The sequence below is a fragment of the Sinocyclocheilus anshuiensis genome, unplaced genomic scaffold (genome assembly GCF_001515605.1).
Source record: "Sinocyclocheilus anshuiensis isolate Anshui unplaced genomic scaffold, SAMN03320099.WGS_v1.1 scaffold58, whole genome shotgun sequence".
Taxonomy (NCBI): Eukaryota; Metazoa; Chordata; class Actinopteri; order Cypriniformes; family Cyprinidae; genus Sinocyclocheilus; species Sinocyclocheilus anshuiensis.
The window spans coordinates 27,009-45,507 of record NW_015547688.1 but is presented as its reverse complement, the minus strand read 5'-3'; the positions used below and the strand labels follow the sequence as shown (position 1 = coordinate 45,507).

Here is an 18,499-nt window from a genome sequence, read left to right as displayed (position 1 = left end):
AAAAAATGCTCCGACAATTTTTTTTTTTTTTTTTTTTTTTGTTATAGCGCCCCTTTAAAATACATATACATATTATTCCATTGAAATGCTTTTTCTGTTGTAATGTCTCTAAAATGTTGAAATAAATCATAACAAATTTTTTTTATCGCAATAGCAATTTTTATTCGAAAAATTGTGATTACATTTTCTCCCCAAATCATGCAGCCCTAATGCTTAGACATTCTGAATGTTTGCTATGAGGTTGTGGAAGTATTCAGAGTGGTTTTTAACATGTTTCTATGCAGTTACTAGGGTTTTCTGAATGGTTACTAGGTGTTGCTTAGTGGATGAAAGTCAAAAGAGCCCAGCACTTTTGTCTCTATGAAATTTTAGTCTTTAGATATAAGTATATGGGTGTTTTTTTGGCTGTTTTATCATTTGACGGGAAAGTCATATGTAGGTTATGGCCGCTGGGAAAAATCAGAAGAGAGACCGATTTGACTTAGTACTTACAGTGCAGTATGATACAGGATGAGTTGCACAGTTTAAGAGTTTGTTCAAATCTTAACCCTAAATATGAACAATAATAACATAGATGTTAGAAGAATAGAGCAGAGAAATAAAAGTGAGAGACAGAGCGATGTGTTTGTGGCATAGTGAGAGAGACAGGGCAGTTATTGCTGAAGGCTGGATGTTTGTCATGCTGTGAGCCTTTACTGGAGTCTCTAATTATGGCACATCAACCGTCCCCCTGTCAACACTCTTCACAGCACTGACGCTCAAATTTTCACACATACACACACAAGTTTGTGTGCTAGCGCTCACAGTAACATTTCTCAAGTGTACTCAACATTCATTTGTGTCTGTGGCAGGGGAATAAAAAACCCACTAATTAAGATGATATTGACTTAAGCAGCTCGGCATGTTTTAATAAAATATTTTTTGTCCTGCATGGCCTCATTATCATCTTTCTACATTGTGATATTTTTAATGGGCACAGTCAGAAACAACATACAATGTTTATTTTTAAAGTTTTTTGTATTATTAACATCTTGTATTAATGGTAAAATTGCAGTTTTTATTCTTTCTTAAATTTTTTTAATGTTTAAATGTAATAATTTTTTCTCTGTTGTTTGCATTAAAAATGTTATATTTACCCTACATATCCCATTTATTGAAAGTAGGTGATGTGGAAACTTGGGAAATCTTTGTGACAAAAAGCTGACTTGCTTACCAAAAAAGCTGCAAAAGTTTAACAAACAAAGAAATAATTATATTTTTGTATTAATGTATTTTAAAAGAAGCATTTAAGTAACAAAAAACTGAGACAAAAAGTATTATATTGTTTGAAGCTATATACTAAAAATAAAATATTCCACATTACATCCTAAAATTATGAAGGTGAAAAATAGTGTATTTGTTGTTCTTAACATGACATCTGAATGGTAGTGATAGTTCAATAAGATTAATTTCATACAAAACAAATACAACCGGATGTCAAAATGGGGCACTGTGACACAGCTGAGAGGCCTGTTAAATGAGTGAGATTTCAAGTGTAAGGAAGTGAGCAAAAGCACACAGGATGGGTAGTGGGCAAGAGAGCTCATTTTGTCGGCTTAAGATCTACAAAATACCAAATCAGTTCAGTCCATGTTTCCGTATATGCCCTACTTTCTCCTCAAAGAGGCAAGAACATAAACAGACTGAGAGGGTCATGAGATTAGACAGAGGGGAAAAGTTTTGTGTGAGGCAGCAAGGGAGAAGCAATTTTGCCATTATGAACCAAAATGACTGGAGCAGTCAGCAGTTCTCTTTGAGATGTCTGTGAAGTTCGAGCCCAACTCTGTGGTCTAATATGCTGTTAATGTTGGGAACAGAGATAGCTCGTGGCACTGCACCCCCTTCCCACTTACTAATGACCTAGAAAGTTAATCTTTGGCAAAAAGGCACATTAGCTGGGAAAGATGCAATGCTGAGGGGAAAAAGAGAGCAGTCTAAAAGCACAAGAGCCAGATGAAAAGAGAGAGAAAAAAACAGTTATAGTAAGGCCTGTGCATGTAATGCTTCTGCTTCATTTTACCTAATTGACTTAAAGCTGGAATGCTTTGCCTCAGTCGAAATGCACAACTGAGAGAGCGGAAGAGCGGACAGAGGTCAGCTGCTATCTCCTGATCATCAGCTGACAGAGTGAGGAAAAATAAGGGAGAAAAAAGGAGATAAAAAGTGTGAGAGAGAAAGGCCAAGCAATAGTTCCTGTGTCTGTGTTCTTTTACAGTACCTCAATTCTGAGAACCACAGAGAGCGTATTCAGATGATTCCTAATAAGGCTGTAACCAGACGCTCTTTCTCCTATTGTTGCCTGCCAGAGAACTTTCCCCTCTCCTCCAAACAAGAGAACTAGAAACAAACAGAAACTGAACAGTCTAACTTTGTAGGGGATAAAGAAAGGGACGAATTACAGGGAGTTTGACCCTCCTAATTAAGACTTGAACCCAACACAAAAGATTTGTGTGGGATCTTAAAGGTACACATTCAAGTCAGTGTTGGTTAATTCTACATATTTCCTTAGTATCATTTTAACAACATTCACAAACGTCAAAAGTTAGCTTACTAGTTAAATGCTCAAGAGTTTTCTGTTAGGATCTATAATTATTTATAAATTTACATTTAAATAGGTGTATATCACTACTTTTATCATTACTTACTTAACTGTGAGGGGCACTGTATAATTTGTTGGACTTCAAGGAATAGTTCACCCAAAATGTACTCGCCCTCATGACTGACTGACTTCTATGGAACACAAAAGGAGATATTTTGAGAATTTGAGATTGAATTTAAGACATCATCATCTGAGGAGTAAATCTTATTCAGAAATGGGAAACGAGAAGAATTTAGCAGCTCTGATTCATATTCATCTTAACTTTTCTGCTTTCATAACGATTCCATTAACTATCCTTTAGGTACTTTATTTGGAAAAAGGAAACATGGTTCTCAGTTTCAAACCTAACATATCTTAGATAACTTGAAAGTACCATTTACCTCCTGTGAATCCAGTGCTAATGTGGATTTTGAGCCTTTCCCCTGTTGGTCTGAGGAGTATATTTGTACGCTGCAGCTTAATTTCTGATTTAAAGATTTTGAATGAGAGCTGCCTATTAGGTTTGGTAGCTGGCCATAGATCTCATAGGTTCAACTGGAAAGTTGGTATTGGTTACTTACAGCATCTTTCTTATCCAGGAGAGATTGGCTGGTGAATGACAATCATGGCTCAGGTGCTTAATATGGACTCCAGTTTTCCAGGTAAGGTCCCACTTTGAATCCGGATACTACACATACTCTAATGTTTATATATTGTGATTCTGTTGTCTTTCTCCAGTTCATCCGCACTTAAGAGGCTAACTATTAAGTTCACTAAGTGAAGCCCTGATTCAGTCGTAGCCTTATTCTTTTCCCTGTTGTCTGATTCAAAGATTAGACCAAGATTTCCTGCAGTTTAAAGTTGTTTCCTCTATCCTTAGGGAAGATTAACCCCCCGGAGCCCCCCTCCTTGCATGGAAAGGACCCAGAGGCTCCATACTCAGTAGAGACCCCCTATGGCTACCGTCTGGACCTGGACTTCCTCAAGTATGTCAATGATATTGAAAAGGGCAACACTATTAAGAAGGTGCCAGTGCAGCGGCGCCCACGTTATGGCTCGCTTCCACGTGGCTACGGATACACGGGCTCCTGGTGGACTTCCACTGAGTCGCTCTGCTCCAATGCCAGCATGGACAGCCGTCACTCGTCGTACTCCTACTGTGCGCCGGGATTTCACAGCTCACAGCGACCCAACTTCAGTACGACACGCGTGGAGAAGACCTTGCTGGACGCTCGCCGCAAGCTGGAGGAGGAGAAGGATGGCCGTCGTTTCTCGAACCTGGGCAGCATGCACAGCAGCGTGGCAAGCTCCAACACCTCACTATCCAGTGCCCACAGCTTCAATCGTGCCCAGGGAGGTGGCTCCTATACGCCAATGAGCTCCGGCTTGTCCACACCCGTCTCACCGACGCCCGCCCATCTGCAGCATGTACGGGAGCAGATGGCCGTCGCCCTGCGGAAGATCCGGGAGCTGGAGGAGCAGGTGAAGACCATCCCGGTGCTACAAGTGAAGATCTCCGTGCTTCAGGAGGAGAAGAGGCAGCTTAGCGTGCAACTCAAGAGCCAGAAGTTCCTGGGACACACACTGGGGTTCAGTCGGAGCCGTCCACGGGGAGAGCTCTACATCGACATCCCCGAAGAGGAAACGGGAAACGGGACAGGAGCCGCGAACCGAGCCGCAGGAAGTCTATCACCTACCACTCCGGGTTCCCTTCAGGACTCAGGATGTGAAATCGAGGAGACTGTAATTGTCGGTGGAGCTCGTCCGGGTGCAAAGCGGGAGGTGCGAACTGTCGGTGTGGGACCTGAGGTGGTTTACCATCAAGTGGGAGTTGGGGTGCGAGAAGAGGACTTGGGGCTGCTGCCTGAAGCCGAAGCCCTCAAGACTAAGGTGGGGCTTTTAGAAGTTCAGCTGAGGAAAACGATGCAGGAGCTACAGAGCGCTCAGCAGCAAGTGGAAGCGGCTCAGAGAGAGAGGCGAGCTCTTTCCGCTCAGGTGGGCCATGCGGTGAGAGCCACCAGTATCGGCTGGCAGGAGCAGCAGTGTCAGGCCGGTGCGGGCCTGCACACAGTTGTCAGTTTTACTCAGCAGCCTCATCAGCAGAGGACCGTGGGGATCCAAGTGTACACACTGGAGCAGCCCACAGTGGTGGGTGTGGGGATGCTGCTAAGAGCCCAGGGTTGCACTTCTCCCGCTCAGCCTGGGTCTGCACCGGAAGGAGCCCACAGAAGACATGCAGAGTCCCCAGCAGCAGAGGGTGTGTATATCTGTCGCTATTTACTCACCTTCGTGTTGTTCCAAACCTGAACTACTTTTCATGGTACATGAAAGGAAGCAGAACATTTGTGTTGCTTTTTTCTGTACAATAACAGTGAAAGGGGAAAAACAGTGTTCACTTGTTAAATTACAAAGAAGCACCATGAAAGTGGTACATGCCCCATATTAGTATTCTGACACCAAATTTAAATTTTGTATGAGCAACAGAGTGAAATTTAATTAATTATTCACTCAAATCTCCTAATTCTCCTAATCCTAACCCAACTGAATATACACATGAATATGCACTTTTATGGAGTAACGCAATATTGTAATGCATTACTTTTAAAAGTAACTTTCCCCAACACTGCACATGTGTATTCAGATATGTTGAGTGAAGACACAATGTGCCAAGCTTAAAGGCAGTGGAGCCATTGCCCATTTGAGCATTCAAAATAATCTGGTCTGTTCCTTACTTAAAACTGTTGTATGGATTTATAACTTTTTGGAATAATGTGCATAAGGGGTCATTACACTTTTTGTTCTATTGACTTCCATTCTTGTGGGAAACCAGAAACACAAGCTGATGTGAATTTCATTGCATTGGAAAGTTCAATTTTGTTGAACTCTGACCTGTAATGTCGTATTGTGTGAAGATGCATGACCAGTAGACCAAAAAATCAATACGTCACAGTGTTACCTCTTAGCTGAACTGCTGAACACAAACTTTAAAGGTGCAGGTTTGCAGTAAAGAATGATGTATATTTTTACATTTTGGATTGATTATTATTTGTTATATGTTGAATTTATGTTTTTAAAAAAGGCACTACAGAGCATGACATTATATCTTGTCCATAGCAGTGTCCACAGAAGTATAGTGTGACCACCCTTAAGTCATATGGTCCACTGTTATAGTGCCGTTTTTACATTTTTGGAGTTACACCACTTCTGTTTCTGTTCACTTTCACAGTGTTGAAAATTGCAGCATGGATAATCTCCATTTCTCCAAGAGAAAGAAAGTTGAACCAACATTTTTGGATGAACTATCCCATTAAACTACCCCCTTTCTTTTTTGCCCTCAGAATCACCACGTGAATTTCCCATTGCAATAAGCTCTAAGCAGGTGCGGGAGGTCTTGAGAAGTGAAGTGTCCAAATCAGTGCCAGTGACCAACCAGGCAACTGCTATGGAGACAAAGTGCAGCCAAGTGGCAGCCGTCTGCCAACGGCTAAAAGAGGGAGAGATTAACCAGCAACCAGCAGAAGAAGCCATCCAAATCGATCCAGCAAAACCAGGTTTGCTTTGTTGTTTTTAGTAACTGCTGATAACTACACATCAGGCATCTTCCATATATTCTATGGATATCTATAAGATAACTAGTGATTTTTACACTGTCCATGTGTGTGTTTTTTTCCAGCCTCCCCTCAGTCCAACCTGAGGTCAATCATGAAGCGAAAGGCAGATGGGGAACCTGGCTCTCCGTACACCAAAAAGAACCTGCAGTTCATAGGAGTCAATGGAGGGTAAATAAAGCATTATGTGAATTAAATAAGTATGTTGTAGATATTTGTTTCAACTGTTGTCTTTGAACTACTATGTATTTTTGCTAATGTTTCTTTTAGCATAATGTATATATTGCTCAGACTATTTGGTTAAGGGTGACTTTTTGGTTTTTGGAAACTATAGTTTTTAGGAAATTTGATATTAAACTGAAAACAAGCACAAAACTATTATTTTGCTGCCTTGCGACAATTTTTGTCTCCTTCAGGATCTGCACATCTTGTTTAGATGATCAATTTGGGATACATTTCATTTTCATTATCTGGTAAATAAAAGAGCTAATGTGCCCTGCAGGTACGAGTCGACATCCTCTGACAACAGCAGCTTGGAAAGTTCAGAAGATGAGAGCGATGCAAGCGAATACCACGAGGCTACAGAGAAACTACCGGAATCTGTGGCGCAGCAGTCTCAGGTGACCTCTTGCAGCCTGCAGCCCATCTGTGAGACAGCAGCTGCTCAAACACCTCAGCACAGCACTGCCCAGTCACCAGCCAATCACACTGCAGCACAGCAAAGCACCAGCCAATCGCAAGCCACGGATGCAGCTACCCAGCAACAGGTCACCCAATCACCAGCAGCAGAGGCAGGCATACAGCACTCTGTAAACCAATCGTCAGTGACCACCACGGCTCATCCGGAGGGCGTCGTTCAATCAGCAGATGTTTTCCAAGGGCGTACCTCTCAAAGCACTGCCGCTTCTCTTGAACAAGACTCTGTCCAGTTGTCATCCACCAGCGTTATGGTGCAGCAATCCAAAGCCACCGATTCAAACGTCCAGCCAAATCTCACTCAGCCAGATGTGTCGGGCCTTGCTGCTCAGCAGACAGTCATTCAATCACAATCCACCAGTGCCAAACCTCAGCAAGATGTTAGCCAATCAAAAACCGCTGACCTCACCATCCAACAAGGAGCAACACAGTCACAATGTACTGATGCCTCAGCAAAACAGGACATAGCCATATCCTCCACCACTGATCCAGCTGAAAATACAAGCACCACCCCTACTAACAAGCAAGCAAGCAGGTAGGGAGACTCAAATCAGTGACACCAAGTTCTTATGAGATTCACTTTTGATTATGTAGTTGGCTGTAAATGCTGATTTACAAAAATGTCTCATTCTTTCCAGACTGGATTTGAGTGGCAGTCTCGTGGCAGCCCTCCACACCTTGCAGAAGGCACTCAGTGAACCAAATGCATTTAGCCATCAAAATGCAGTATGTTCATCAATTGTGTTCTCATGCTTAAAAGTGATCGATAGCATAGTTCATAACTTCAAAGTGAAGTATGTAATTACTTTGCTTAGAAAATTTGTCTATATTTGCATAGGGCCCTATGAGTCCTGTAAATGCGGAAAAAAACACGCATCCATCCGGTCATATAAATGGAATTTACAGTATAACATGAAATGTCACAGAATTTGACAAATTCGGGGTGAATAAATCAAAAGTAGGGCTGTACACGTAATCAAGTCACAATATGTATTAGTTTTGAGCTAGGCCTTCACGACAACTTGTTAAAATAAAAGTTTGGTTTAACTTGAAATTGTGACAGAAGTATATTACTGTTGTACAGTTGAATGTACTTTTCAAATAATAGAAATAATAATAATAAAATTAATAAAACGTCATTTTTTTAAAGAAGTATCACACAATTCCTCCATGTTTTATTTTTTTATAGTAAACCTCTGTTTGCAGTGCTTTGTTTGCCAATAATCAAAGTAATTGTTACATTTTCATTTGATTACATTTTAAAAGATTAAATAAATATTAGTATGGTTACCACCTTTTTTTAATTTTAGTATAATTTTAAAATTAATATTAAATCATAAACCCAGAACAATTAAAACGGATAACACAGAATTTCTGAATTTCACAGGAACCTGTTATAGTAAAAAAAAAAAAGTTAAATTGATTTAAATTATTCAGTTGCTAAAGTTTTATTAATTTAATTAATTATTAAAATTTTATTTAACCAATAAATCGGAAACCAGAAAAAAATTAAGATGGATTTCATTGGGCCCTAGTATTTGCAATATTTTTGACTGCATCAGCCATTTCTATTGTTCCATTGATGCATTTAAAATATTAAAATAGAACAATTAGCATCACTATTGTTATTGCTTATTTTACTACATTTCCCATTCAAAACGTTGCCATATAACTCATCCAGTACTTTTTGTGCCTCAGGCATGAATAATACCTCAAATTATTGTTTCTAATCAGAATTATCATCATATAGAGTCATGTATAAAACTTCATTAGACTTGAATTGAAAATGTATAAACATATATATATATATATATATATATATATGTACTTGACCAGACTTGAGGTTGGACACATGTTGTTTGAGCTCCAACACTGTGGTGGCAAGTTGTGCATGGACAAGCGCCACTCATATTGTATTTTATGACCCGCCTTTAAACAGCTATTCAGTCATATTGAGGATCTGCTAGTAAATGAGCATGATGTATTTATTGCAATACACTGTAGTAAAAGCCCGTTTCTGTCTCTGTCTCTTGTGTTGCCAGAGGACAGCCTACACCACAGTGCTGCAGGAGTGGCTCAGAGTGTCCTGTCATAAGGCTGCTGACACTGCAGTTGTCAAAGCATACATGGACACCTTTGCCTCCATTTCTCCTCAGCTACTGGAGTTTGTCATCAACATGGCTGACGGCAATGGAAACACAGCTCTGCACTACACTGTCTCTCACTCCAACTTCGCTGTAGTCAAACTACTGCTGGATACTGGTGAGCGACGCTCTTCACATCTGAGCAGTGCTCACTGCTGACGCACTGTTTTCGTAGGCAGGCACATGCTTTGACACATTGTATCATATCTCTCCTCTCCCTATTTCTATTGTTACAATTGCAAAAAGGTAATTCCGTGGGGAAAGGGAAATCAGTAGAGTTCAGTACTTAAAGAGTGTCAATATTTTGACCCTGGATGACAAAACCAGTCATAAGTGTCAATTTTTTTTTAATTTATATTTATACATCATCTGAAAGCTGAATAAATAAGCTTTCCATTGATGTATGGTTTGTTAGGATATGACAATATTTGGCTGAGATACAACTATTTGAAAATCTGGAATCTGAGAGTGCCAAAAAATCTAAATATTGAGAAAATCGCCTTCAAAGTTGTCCAAATGAAGTTCTTAACAATGCATATTGCAAATCAAAAATTTAGTTTTAATATGTTTACAGTAGGAAATTTACTAAATATCTTCATGGAACATGATCTTTACTTAATATCCTAATGATTTTTGGCATAAAAGAAAAATCTATAATTTTGACCCATACAATGTATTGTTGACTATTTGACTATTGTACTTATGACTGGTTTTGTGCTCCAGGGTCACATATTTTATTATTAATATTTTAAATTAAATGTTTAAGGCTGTTTGATGTTTGAGGTTGGTAAGATTTGTCAGTGTTTTTAAACAGTTTGCTCACTAAGACTGCAGTTATTTGATTAAAAAGTACAGTAATATTGTAAAATTTTATTACAATTTAAAACAACTGTTTCTATTTAAATATATTTTAAAATGTAATTTATTCCTGTGATGCAAAGCTACATTTTCAGCATCATTACTCCAGTCACAGAATCCTTCAGAACTCATTCTAATATGCTGATTTGCTGCTCCAGAAACATTTATTATTTTTATCAATGTTGAAAACAGTTGTGCTGCTTCATATTTTTGTGGAAACCATGATACATTTTTTAGGATTCTTTGATAAATAAAAAGTTCAAAAGAACAGCATTTATTTGAAATAGAATCTTCTGTAACTTTATAAATGTTTTTGTTACTGTCACTTTTATTCAGTTGAATGCGTCTTTTAAAGTATTCATTCCTTTAAAAAAAAAAAACTTACTGTCCCCAAATCTTTGTAGTGTATTTGTGGCCGAAAATATGTCAGTACTTTTTATTTAGCATGTGACAGAGCTATATCTGTAGCTCTTATTTATCAGCTGTCCTTGTTTCGTAGGTCTCTGTAATGCTGACAAGCAGAACAAGGCTGGTTACACAGCTATCATGTTGACAGCTCTGGCTGCCTTCAACTCTGACAGTGACCTTCAAACCGTCCTACAGCTGCTCCGCACCGGAGACGTCAACGCCAAAGCCAGCCAGGTGCACCCCCTTGTGGTCCCTCAGTGTACTTCAGTATATGTCAGTCAGTGTATTATACTGATGCGTGTGTGTGTGTTGTAGGCGGGGCAGACGGCGCTGATGCTGGCGGTCAGTCATGGCAGAGGGGACATGGTGAGAGCTCTGCTGTCCTGTGGAGCTCAGGTGAACCTGCGTGATGATGACGGCTCCACAGCGCTCATGTGTGCCTGTGAACATGGACACGTGGACATTGTGCGGCAGCTGCTGTCTGTACCGGGCTGTGACGCCACGCTCACTGATAATGTGATTATCTCTTTCTTTATCAAGCTTGATTCCACCTTCATCCTTCAATTCCGTCTATCATCTTTATCGCTTCTCATTGTCAGTTTTGACCAGTTTTGCATCGTAAAGGGATAGGTCAGCCAAAAATTAAAATTGTCCTCAATGTCCTTCCAAACCTGTATGCATTTTTTGGTAACACTTTTGTGACGAGCGGGGCGGGGCCGAGAGCCGTGGGAACGGAGCGAGGCCGGTGGAGTAAGTGATAATGAGCGTCACCTGCACCACTCACCGGTCTCGATTTTGTTTGTGCGCGACAGTCGTCCGCGAGGGGCTGTCGCGCTGTTTTGTGTTTATTTTATTATTAAAGTTTTGTTTCAATGTTCGCCGGTTCCCGCCTCCTTCTTCCCGAACTACAAACGTTGTGTTACAACTTTATTTTAAGGTGTCCTTGTTACACGTTACATGTACTTACTATTATAATAACAATAAATGATGCATAATTACATGCAAGTAACCCTAAGCCAAACCCTAATCCTAACCATATGTGACCCTCGACCACAAAAACAGTCATAAGGGTCAATTTTTTGACATTGAGATTTATACACCATCTGAATAAATAAGCTTTCCATTGATGTTAATGTCCTAATGATTTTTGGCATAAAAGAAAAATCAATAATTTTGACCCATACAATGTATTTTTGGCTAGTGCTACAAAATATACCCCAGCGACTTAAGACTGGTTTTGTGCTCCAGGGTCACATATAGTAAGTGCATGTAGTTAATTAATATTACTCAGTACTTAAATGTATAATTAAACTGTAACAAGGACACCTTAAAATAAAGTGTAACCCATTTTTTCTTCTTCTGTGGATCAGATATTTTGAAGAACATTGGTTGCCAAACACTTTTGAGTCCCATTGACTTTAATTGTATGAACAAAAGAAAAATACTGTAGAAATCAATGGGAAAAAAAACTCACATTTTTTATTCACATTCTTCAAAACGCCTTCTTTTGTGTTGCACAAAAAAAGAAAGTCATACATGTTTGGAATGACTAGAGGGTGAGTAAATTATGACAGAAATTTCAGTTTTGAGTGAACTATGCCTTTAAGTGTGGTATGCCGTCAAGCATAATTCTTCATTACTATTCCTTAGGGAAAAAAATGAACTATGAAGTAGTTTTGGTAAAATATTATTAATATTTAAAAAACTTTCATCTGTCAAATCAAAGTGTAACCAACATGCAGGCAATATATATATATATATATATATAATTTTTTTTAGAACACTTTATCATAGAGAGGACCCCTGCAGACCCTCATGTCTGAAATCTTTTTAACGTATCATTTTAAATTTGATCATTTGATTTTTTAATGGCGAGACAAGGTTACTGTAAGGTGTATAATGGTTATAAAAGGTCACATGTACAACAACTCTTAAAAAAGTTAATGATATTTCTGAATTAATAATATGTGGTATATATAATATCAACTGTTTTAATCAAGTTGTAAAAAAAATGGTATTAAAGTTAGTATTAAAGTTTTTAAAACTAAAAGCTCACATGTACGGATTAATAATTTGTGGTATATAATTTTTAAAACCAAATGAAACCAACATGAATACAAAGAATAGAATACATTTCTAAGAACTTGTTTTACACTAGATTCTTCAAATGTTTTTCAATTTTCTTTATTGTGGACACCCATGTTTGCCATTAGCCCTTACATTTAGCTGTTACGAAAATGTTTATTATGCTTTGTGAAATTTTCTGTTTCTGTTTTAAAGGATGGCAGCACAGCTCTCTCCATAGCACTGGAGGCCAGTCAGAATGACATTGCCGTGCTTCTGTATGCGCACCTCAATTTCGCGAAGCCGCCTTCCCCCGTGAGTGTGCTTGCTCTGTTCTCACTTAATAGCCAAAGTTAACAGATGTCACAATAACAGCTATCACATCCAGTATTCTGTTCATCAACCCTGTGACTTGAGTCACCAAGTTTCTCCTTTTCCACAGGTGTCACCAAAGTCTCCAATTCTGGGATCTTCTCCTCCCTCCTCTGAACTGAAGTAAATGGATGTCATGAATCTGATGTCACCTCTTCCAGCAAACGATCATTGGCTACGTTCACACTGTCAATTTTTGGGATTGACAACCGCATTTTCTTTACTGGCGTGAGTCTCTAAATATCCCGTTCACACAGCAGCTTACAGTTGTGTTTAGAATACTGTCTGTATGAACGTGCAACGGGAGTCAAGCCCGTATTCCTTACTAGTAACCATAGCGACAGTGACCAAAGTAAAATCAAAGATGGCGACGTCCATAAAACTGAAAGTCTTATCACTTTCTGACACGACAAGAGTCCAATCGAGCCGCGAGTTCATCCGTCAAATCTTCATTAACCGACAGCAGCCTTTAAATTTGGGTGGAGAGTGGAGTATGAGTCGCGCACAGAACACAAACTGACGGGATCTAAAAATTTCAGGTGACAGACACGCAGCTCATTTCTCCATCACTGTAAGTTAGCGAAAACACGCATGAAAACGCTTAACACATGGTAGACGCGCGTTTGTGCGGCTGAGCGGCTCCCTCTCGCACTGTATGATGTGACAGACAACTAGATGTCCAGTCCGGTTCCGTTCACACAGCGCGTGTGTTCCGAGAATGCGGGTGTGAGTCCTGAAATTTTACAGGTGTGAGTTCGTTTACAGAATGCGGTTGTCACACCCGTAAATAACCTAACTGTGTGTGTGAATGTAACCGTATTAAGGACTCAAATACAGGACTGACAACCGTATTCTGCTGCTGTGTGAACGTGGCCCTTGTCCATTCCACTGTCTGTGTGTGTGTGTGTGAGGTTTTGTGTGTTTGTGTACATGTGTACAGTATGTGTGCCCACAATTTAGCATATACAACTTTTAGAGATATAAAAATTGTGCACTCTTAAAAGAATTAGCACTTGACACCATTGGTCCTTATATGTTGTTTTCTGTTCCTTTTGTAGCGTTTTCCATTGTAGCGGAGAAAAAAGGGGTGCGATTCAAATAAGAATAACAACAAGCGTGTAACAGCAATATCGTTCATTTAGCGGTCCATTTGTTGAAGTGTTACCTTATACATTCAATTTATCTAAGTGCATTTACTTTTAACAATCCAGCAATATTTCGCATTCAAATCATCCAGTTATAGTCATACAGCAACTGATTACATTTATAAGAGCATTGTGTAAACAACTAAAAAACATGTATTTTAATCAAGTGTCCTTTCACGGTTTTTACTCTTCTAATAAGAAAAACACATTCTGAGTTTCCACACCAGCTGTTTTCAGAACGTTTGATAGCCTTTACAACAATATATTTGATTATACAGTGCAGTTGTCTCACCCTACAACGGGAAAGATAGTGGTCCAGTTACTTCTCTAGGAGATTTGTAATGCCATCTTTTACAGGTAATACACTTATGATGATATTTTAGCATTTTTTACTGAATGAATTCATGTTGTGAGACGTCATCCTGCTTAAGATAGTGTTTGTATTCAATTTGTGGGCTTGTGTAAATCATCTACAGGTTCTCTTTACACCTAATAAACAGCATTGCCACCACAGATTTGTTCACAGCCGGTGCAGTGTTATGGTCTCTTGTACTTTGTTTACTCTGATTTGTGGAGGACTGCATGGTTTTGTTATTTTGTTAATGTAAAAACTTGTATTGAAGGTTTATTGAACAAGGGCTCTCCAAAGACATTATAAATTAGCATAAAATGAGTTTTACAGAGCTAATACATCATTTTTTTAAATCTTGTATATTGCCAGTTTGTAATCATACATAGCCAGTGAAGGAAATATGAAGGTACGCAAGTTTCTAGTTGGATGAGACCAGATGTCGTCTAGCGCGTCCGTGGACCCCTAGTGGTCCTTGACGTAAGGCCAGGGGGTCTGTATAAAATATGCATTTTTGTATAGATTTAGTATATTTTGACATGACATGTTCCCATGAAAGATGTTTTGGCATGATTTAAAGTAGATTTTTAAAATATTTCTCACATTTTCCTTTTTTTTTTTTTCATTTTCTTTTTTTGTCATTAATTTAGCTTTTACGAAAATGTTTGTTCTGGTTTGTGACATCTTCCGTTGCTGTTTTACAGGATGGCAGCACAGCTCTCTCCATAGCACTGGAGGCCAGTCAGAATGACATTGCCGTGCTTCTGTATGCGCACCTCAATTTCGCGAAGCCGCCTTCCCCCGTGAGTGTGCTTGCTCTGTTCTCACTTAATAGCCAAAGTTAACAGATGTCACAATAACAGCTATCACATCCAGTATTCTGTTCATCAACCCTGTGACTTGAGTCACCAAGTTTCTCCTTTTCCACAGGTGTCACCAAAGTCTCCAATTCTGGGATCTTCTCCTCCCTCCTCTGAACTGAAGTAAATGGATGTCATGAATCTGATGTCACCTCTTCCAGCAAACGATCATTGGCTACGTTCACACTGTCAATTTTTGGGATTGACAACCGCATTTTCTTTACTGGCGTGAGTCTCTAAATATCCCGTTCACACAGCAGCTTACAGTTGTGTTTAGAATACTGTCTGTATGAACGTGCAACGGGAGTCAAGCCCGTATTCCTTACTAGTAACCATAGCGACAGTGACCAAAGTAAAATCAAAGATGGCGACGTCCATAAAACTGAAAGTCTTATCACTTTCTGACACGACAAGAGTCCAATTGAGCCGCGAGTTCATCCGTCAAATCTTCACTGACAGCAGCCTTTAAATTTGGGTGGAGAGCGGAGTATTTGAGTCGCGCAGAACACAAAACTGACGGGAGCGGCTGCGGTGGAAAACTGACGGGATCTAAAAATTTCAGGTGACAGACACGCAGCTCATTTCTCCATCACTGTAAGTTAGCGAAAACATGCATGAAAACGCTTAACACATGGTAGACGCGCGTTTGTGCGGCTGAGCGGCTCCCTCTCGCACTGTATGATGTGACAGACAACTAGATGTCCAGTCCGGTTCCGTTCACACAGCGCGTGTGTTCCGAGAATGCGGGTGTGAGTCCTGAAATTTTACAGGTGTGAGTTCGTTTACAGAATGCGGTTGTCACACCCGTAAATAACCTAACTGTGTGTGTGAATGTAACCGTATTAAGGACTCAAATACAGGACTGACAACCGTATTCTGCTGCTGTGTGAACGTGGCCCTTGTCCATTCCACTGTCTGTGTGTGTGTGTGTGAGGTTTTGTGTGTTTGTGTACATGTGTACAGTATGTGTGCCCACAATTTAGCATATACAACTTTTAGAGATATAAAAATTGTGCACTCTTAAAAGAATTAGCACTTGACACCATTGGTCCTTATATGTTGTTTTCTGTTCCTTTTGTAGCGTTTTCCATTGTAGCGGAGAAAAAAGGGGTGCGATTCAAATAAGAATAACAACAAGCGTGTAACAGCAATATCGTTCATTTAGCGGTCCATTTGTTGAAGTGTTACCTTATACATTCAATTTATCTAAGTGCATTTACTTTTAACAATCCAGCAATATTTCGCATTCAAATCATCCAGTTATAGTCATACAGCAACTGATTACATTTATAAGAGCATTGTGTAAACAACTAAAAAACATGTATTTTAATCAAGTGTCCTTTCACGGTTTTTACTCTTCTAATAAGAAAAACACATTCTGAGTTTCCACACCAGCTGTTTTCAGAACGTTTGATAGCCTTTACAACAATATATTTGATTATACAGTGCAGTTGTCTCACCCTACAACGGGAAAGATAGTGGTCCAGTTACTTCTCTAGGAGATTTGTAATGCCATCTTTTACAGGTAATACACTTATGATGATATTTTAGCATTTTTTACTGAATGAATTCATGTTGTGAGACGTCATCCTGCTTAAGATAGTGTTTGTATTCAATTTGTGGGCTTGTGTAAATCATCTACAGGTTCTCTTTACACCTAATAAACAGCATTGCCACCACAGATTTGTTCACAGCCGGTGCAGTGTTATGGTCTCTTGTACTTTGTTTACTCTGATTTGTGGAGGACTGCATGGTTTTGTTATTTTGTTAATGTAAAAACTTGTATTGAAGGTTTATTGAACAAGGGCTCTCCAAAGACATTATAAATTAGCATAAAATGAGTTTTACAGAGCTAATACATCATTTTTTTAAATCTTGTATATTGCCAGTTTGTAATCATACATAGCCAGTGAAGGAAATATGAAGGTACGCAAGTTTCTAGTTGGATGAGACCAGATGTCGTCTAGCGCGTCCGTGGACCCCTAGTGGTCCTTGACGTAAGGCCAGGGGGTCTGTATAAAATATGCATTTTTGTATAGATTTAGTATATTTTGACATGACATGTTCCCATGAAAGAAAAATCCAATATAGCTGATGATATGGCCAAATACTGGACAAGTCAACTAACTTGAATTATACTTGACTGCATTTGGTCCTCACAAAGACACAAATGATACATAGATGAGTCAATTTTGTTCTGGGGGTCCTTGAGGATGGTTCTGAATTGGACTGGGGTCACTGAGCACCAGGGGAAGTCGTGGCCTAATGGTTAGAGAGTCGGACTCGTAACCCAAAGGTTGCGAGTTCGAGTCTCAAGTCCAACAGGGATTGTTGGTGGGGGGAGTGAATGTACAGCGCTCTCTTCCACCTTCAATACCACGACTGAGGTGCCCTTGAGCAAGGCACCGAACCCCCAACTGCTCCCCGGGCGCCGCAGCATAAATGGCTGCCCACTGCTCCAGGTGTGTGTTCAATGCTGTGTGTGTGTGCACTTAGGATGGGTTAAACGCAGAGCACTAATTCCTAGTATGGGTCAATACTTGGTCACATGTCACGTCACTTTCACTTTTTTGATTTTGTTTCTTTTTGCTCAGTCGCTGGTGGTTTTAGGGTCCAGCATGTGGGGTTAAAGGCTCGGTATTGTCTATGACGAATGTAAAATGTTTTCCAAAATGAAAATAATATATATCATCTCCAAAGTTTTAGTGCAAAGACTATAGAATTTTTTCCTTAGCTTTTTTAACAAAAGATTTTATGTGTGGATTTTATCATTTTAAATGGAAAAGCTTTGTTTAATTGGAAAGATAAATTGAAATTTTTTGGTTTACCCACTTTGTACACACGCTTTCTTATAACTAGTTTAGTACCTCATTCGTTTTATACTCTTGTATTTGTTTTATTTAACACTCTTTGAATATCTTTAAATTTGTAACATCTGTTCACAGCTTTGTATATCTTTTGGCACATTTGCCGGCCATGAACCTTTATGTGAAGTGCTCACATTTTCTGTTTGTTTGTTTGTTTTGGAAAAAAAATAAATGTAGATAGAAGGAAGTAGAGTGGAATGGAGTGTTTATTGAATGTGTACGCCTTGTAGCAATGCAGCAATAAAAAAAAGAAACGTGTCGTACGCCAGAGGGCGCAATTATACAACGATGAAGAAAACTGCTTTCAGTCCGTCTGTGTAGATGTAGCACAGACATTTTCCTTTTCTGTGTATAAAAAAAGTGTATAAAAAAGGCTTATTTATTGCAACTAACACCTTTTATTAACATGGTAGCTGTTTTCTGGCACCTGCACATTTATGTTCAATATAGTTTGAGTAACCTTTCTTTTACAGAATGGAACCTCTTTATCAAAAAAAAAAAAAAACGGGTC

The 18,499-nt window shown here is 39.3% G+C and overlaps 1 protein-coding gene across 3 annotated transcripts in view; it reads left to right on the top strand.

Annotated features, from left to right (window-relative positions):
* Positions 1 to 13,068, top strand: part of LOC107703353 (KN motif and ankyrin repeat domain-containing protein 2-like) — a 24,094-nt gene extending 11,026 nt beyond the window's left edge. For all 3 annotated transcript variants that reach the window (XM_016505943.1, XM_016505945.1, XM_016505944.1), the window contains exons 3-13: positions 3,217 to 3,279; positions 3,498 to 4,874; positions 5,956 to 6,168; positions 6,291 to 6,396; positions 6,728 to 7,456; positions 7,560 to 7,647; positions 8,964 to 9,183; positions 10,423 to 10,565; positions 10,647 to 10,847; positions 12,612 to 12,710; positions 12,838 to 13,068. In XM_016505943.1, coding sequence (XP_016361429.1) covers positions 3,234 to 3,279; positions 3,498 to 4,874; positions 5,956 to 6,168; positions 6,291 to 6,396; positions 6,728 to 7,456; positions 7,560 to 7,647; positions 8,964 to 9,183; positions 10,423 to 10,565; positions 10,647 to 10,847; positions 12,612 to 12,710; positions 12,838 to 12,894 — 3,279 coding nt within the window. In that variant the 5' untranslated portion in view covers positions 3,217 to 3,233 and the 3' untranslated portion in view covers positions 12,895 to 13,068. The remainder of the gene's footprint in view (positions 1 to 3,216; positions 3,280 to 3,497; positions 4,875 to 5,955; positions 6,169 to 6,290; positions 6,397 to 6,727; positions 7,457 to 7,559; positions 7,648 to 8,963; positions 9,184 to 10,422; positions 10,566 to 10,646; positions 10,848 to 12,611; positions 12,711 to 12,837) is intronic.
* The last annotated feature ends 5,431 nt before the right edge of the window (positions 13,069 to 18,499 follow it).